Source organism: Ceratina calcarata, unplaced genomic scaffold, assembly GCF_001652005.2.
Source record: "Ceratina calcarata isolate Rehan_Ccalc_2016 unplaced genomic scaffold, ASM165200v1 scaffold2023, whole genome shotgun sequence".
Classification (NCBI taxonomy): domain Eukaryota; kingdom Metazoa; phylum Arthropoda; class Insecta; order Hymenoptera; family Apidae; genus Ceratina; species Ceratina calcarata.
In genome coordinates, this window is record NW_017141843.1 from 1 (window position 1) to 2,905 (window position 2,905).

General features: G+C 49.4%; 2 protein-coding genes across 2 annotated transcripts; both read right to left on the minus strand.

Annotated features, from left to right (window-relative positions):
• Positions 1-119: 119 nt before the first annotated feature.
• Positions 120-574, minus strand: LOC108622050 (uncharacterized; the record flags this gene model as incomplete). The annotated part of the gene is made up of 1 exon (XM_018019705.1): positions 120-574. A coding segment is annotated over exon 1 (455 nt), but the record flags the coding sequence as incomplete, so codon positions are not given.
• Positions 575-1,151: 577 nt separating this feature from the next.
• Positions 1,152-2,575, minus strand: LOC108622051 (uncharacterized). Its single transcript, XM_018019706.1, has 3 exons — positions 2,510-2,575; positions 1,905-2,126; positions 1,152-1,835 (listed from the first exon to the last, which is right to left on the minus strand). The coding sequence occupies exons 1-3, from the start codon at positions 2,573-2,575 to the stop codon at positions 1,152-1,154; spliced, it is 972 nt and encodes a 323-aa protein (XP_017875195.1).
• Between the last annotated feature and the right edge of the window lie 330 nt (positions 2,576-2,905).

A 2,905-nucleotide genomic window follows, 5' to 3' on the forward strand; every position in this document is an offset into this window, starting at 1 on the left:
CAAAAGCGGTAAGCCGCTCGTCCTCTGGGCTGCGCCACACGATGCATTGAAATCTCCGATGCTCTGGGGCCACGAGAATTTGTCTAAACATTTTCTCGATGTCGGCTACCATAACGTACTGGTACAGCCGCCAATTCGTTAAGATTGCAGTGATATCACGCTGCAACTTCGGCCCAACGTGGAGGAGATCGTTCAGCGAGCTGCCGCCCGCTGACGTGCTCGAAGCATTCAAAACGACGCGTAATTTCATCGTAACGCTCTCTTCTCGCACCACGGCTCTATGCGGAATGTACAATCTCGATGAATCTATCGACTTAAGTCGAGTCATATGATTCATGGATTCGTACTCCGACAGGAATTCGCCGTAGGATTTGAGGAGCGCGGAATCCGCGTCCAACTTTCTTCTCAGCCTTGTCAACGCGGAGAGTGCGATTCGCAGCGAATCGCCTAGAGCTTCTTCCGGATGCGGCTGTTTAAAGGGAAGTCGGACCACAAAACGGCCGTCTTCGTTTCGTGAAACAGTCTTTTTATAGTGCTCTTCGCACTCGGCCTCTTCCAGGATTTTACGTGCCATGATTGGCACTGCTTCAATCTCCAAAAATTGACGAATCGCGGCATCCAACGATTCGAGCACATTGCAATGCAATGTGCTTACCGTCCTAGAAGGTGAAGCTCCCTGGACTGGTCCGGACAGTTTCTTGCGCGATTGGCGATTCGTCATTTCCTCGACGTAATCCGTCCTTTAAAATACGCGCATATATGTCCGCTCCTAGCAACACATCAATTCGCTGGTCGACAGCGAAATGTGGATCGGTCAGATGCCCAAAAATTGATGGGATCCTAGCACTGATCCGTGGAGGCGTGTACGAGGAGACCTTCTCGACAATCAAGAGATTCGTACGCAACAATGGCGTTTGGCCTTTTCGATTGCCGATCCCAACCTCGACACTATGCTTGATGGTTGCAGATCGTCCGCCCCCCCCCCCCAGGTCTGTAACGGTAGCTGGAATTCGCCTCCTTTGCAGGCAAAGTTCATTCGCTAAATTCGCGGAAATGAACGACGTCTCTGATCCTTGATCTAGAAGCGCCCGAGCAAATCGTGTCTTGCCATTCGGTCCGTATACACGGATATAGGCAGTTGCCAACAGCACTCAATTAATCTCTGCCGCTTTCTCGGTCGTCGTACTGCAGTGCGATGCTACTGCCTTACTTGTAGACGCCGATTGCGCTTTGCCCTTTAGTTTGGGAGGGTTATCATCTTTACGATTCGCTCCCTGACCGTGTCGCGTATCGCGACGGGGCGTTTCTTTCTTGTCAGATGCTTCCTGCTTCCTGCTTTTGTAATGCAGAAGCGTGTGATGCGGCTCATTACATACGCTGCACACATTCGAGCTGCAGCATGAAGTCAATGCATGGTCAGCTGACAGGTATCTAGGGCAGAGATTATGTGCTTTGACCCAAAAGTATCGCCCTTTTTGATCACGCTGTCGAGATTCGTTGCAGTCCTCTAACTTGTGCTGCATTCGGCATACAGACCACTCCGATGACTCCCCATCCGTGGTATCCACGTTTGCTGCATGGGACTTGACGTTCCTTCTCTCGACTTCTGACGAGATCGGTTTCTTGTACCTATCCTTTGCCGCAAGGAGAGCACTCACCTTGTTTTCAAGGAAGTCCATTATTTTCGAGAAGGATGGGAACTTTCGAGCATCCTCGAAAGCCTGTTCCCATTCCCCGTGCAGTTCGTCATCGAAGTGACTGGATACATGGTACACCAGGAGTGGACCCCAGTTATCTACCGTTACGCCTAGCTTCGGTAGTGCGTCTAAAGCTTGCTACAAGCCCACGGTTATCTGCGTGATACTTTCAACATTGTCGTGTTTGTTGGGCTTAAGGTGCAATACCTTATGGAACCACGACGATTGAATCAATCTCGGGTTATTGTAACGCTTGTCAAGCGTAGCCCAAGCGATCGAGAAGTTCACGTTCGTTAGCACCAACGCGGACAAGAGCTGCTCCAGTGCAGCTTGCAAATATTGCAATCGTTGGGCATCGGACAATGTCGCATTGTTTATGACCGCGGAAGTGAAGAGATCACAGAATGCGGGCCAGTCTGGCCATGTCCGCTGAAACGCGGGAGGTCCAATTTCGGTAACCGAACGGACACTCTATGTTCCGCAGGTGCAAGGCTGGCGCAACCGCTCGACGCGGACGGCTCCGCCTGCGCTTCCTGCTTTTCGAAAAGACGAATCTGTTCGTATATGTATCCAATCGTTTCATGGTATACTCTCTCGAAATCATCCATGTATTTCGTTTTAAAATACGGCATCTTTGCCCGTGCCTCCGGAAGGACGGCTGCAAGTATTCTTGCATGTCGGGTTTGGGCTCTATCTCGGTCCCAGTCTCGGTCGAGAACCTCGAGTTGCCCTCGGACGTAGGCAAGGGTATAGTCTATTCATGCTTTCTTCTGAAGATTGGTTTTTAAATTACCAATACGTTGACACCTCACCAAATGATTGATGACGTACACGTCAACTTTCAATGCTCCTATAGTCTCTGAAGTGGAGGTTGCCATGGTCAGTCAATATTCAGTCAATATTAAATTTAATTTGAGTAGGGCGCAGTGTAATCACTGTTCTACTTTTTAATTGCGTACTCACAATCGCTTCTCTCTTTAGATCCGGCTCGAAGGACCCTTTTTTTGTTAGGAGATAGCCTAACGGGAGTCCGGAGTGCGAGGAGAAGCGGGGCATGCAAAATGATGACACGTAATAATTCTTTATAGAATTAGAAAACTAAAAATTTATTAGCGCGGCCGGTCGCCCGGCCGCGTTCTCAAAATGTTATATTAGGATGAGACAGTGATGGGCACCATCGACTAAAAACTATCGATTTAGTCGATAGT

Excerpts from the sequence above, each read along its gene's own strand:
- LOC108622051 (XM_018019706.1), bottom strand. The coding sequence starts at position 2,575 with ATGGCAACCTCCACTTCAGAGACTATAGGAGCATTGAAAGTTGACGTG. Across the intron at positions 2,127-2,509 it reads TGTACGTCATCAATCATTTG|CGGACATGGCCAGACTGGCC; the intron begins GTGAGGTGTCAA and ends CCCGCGTTTCAG. Across the intron at positions 1,836-1,904 it reads AATCGTCGTGGTTCCATAAG|CAAGCTTTAGACGCACTACC; the intron begins GTATTGCACCTT and ends GTGGGCTTGTAG.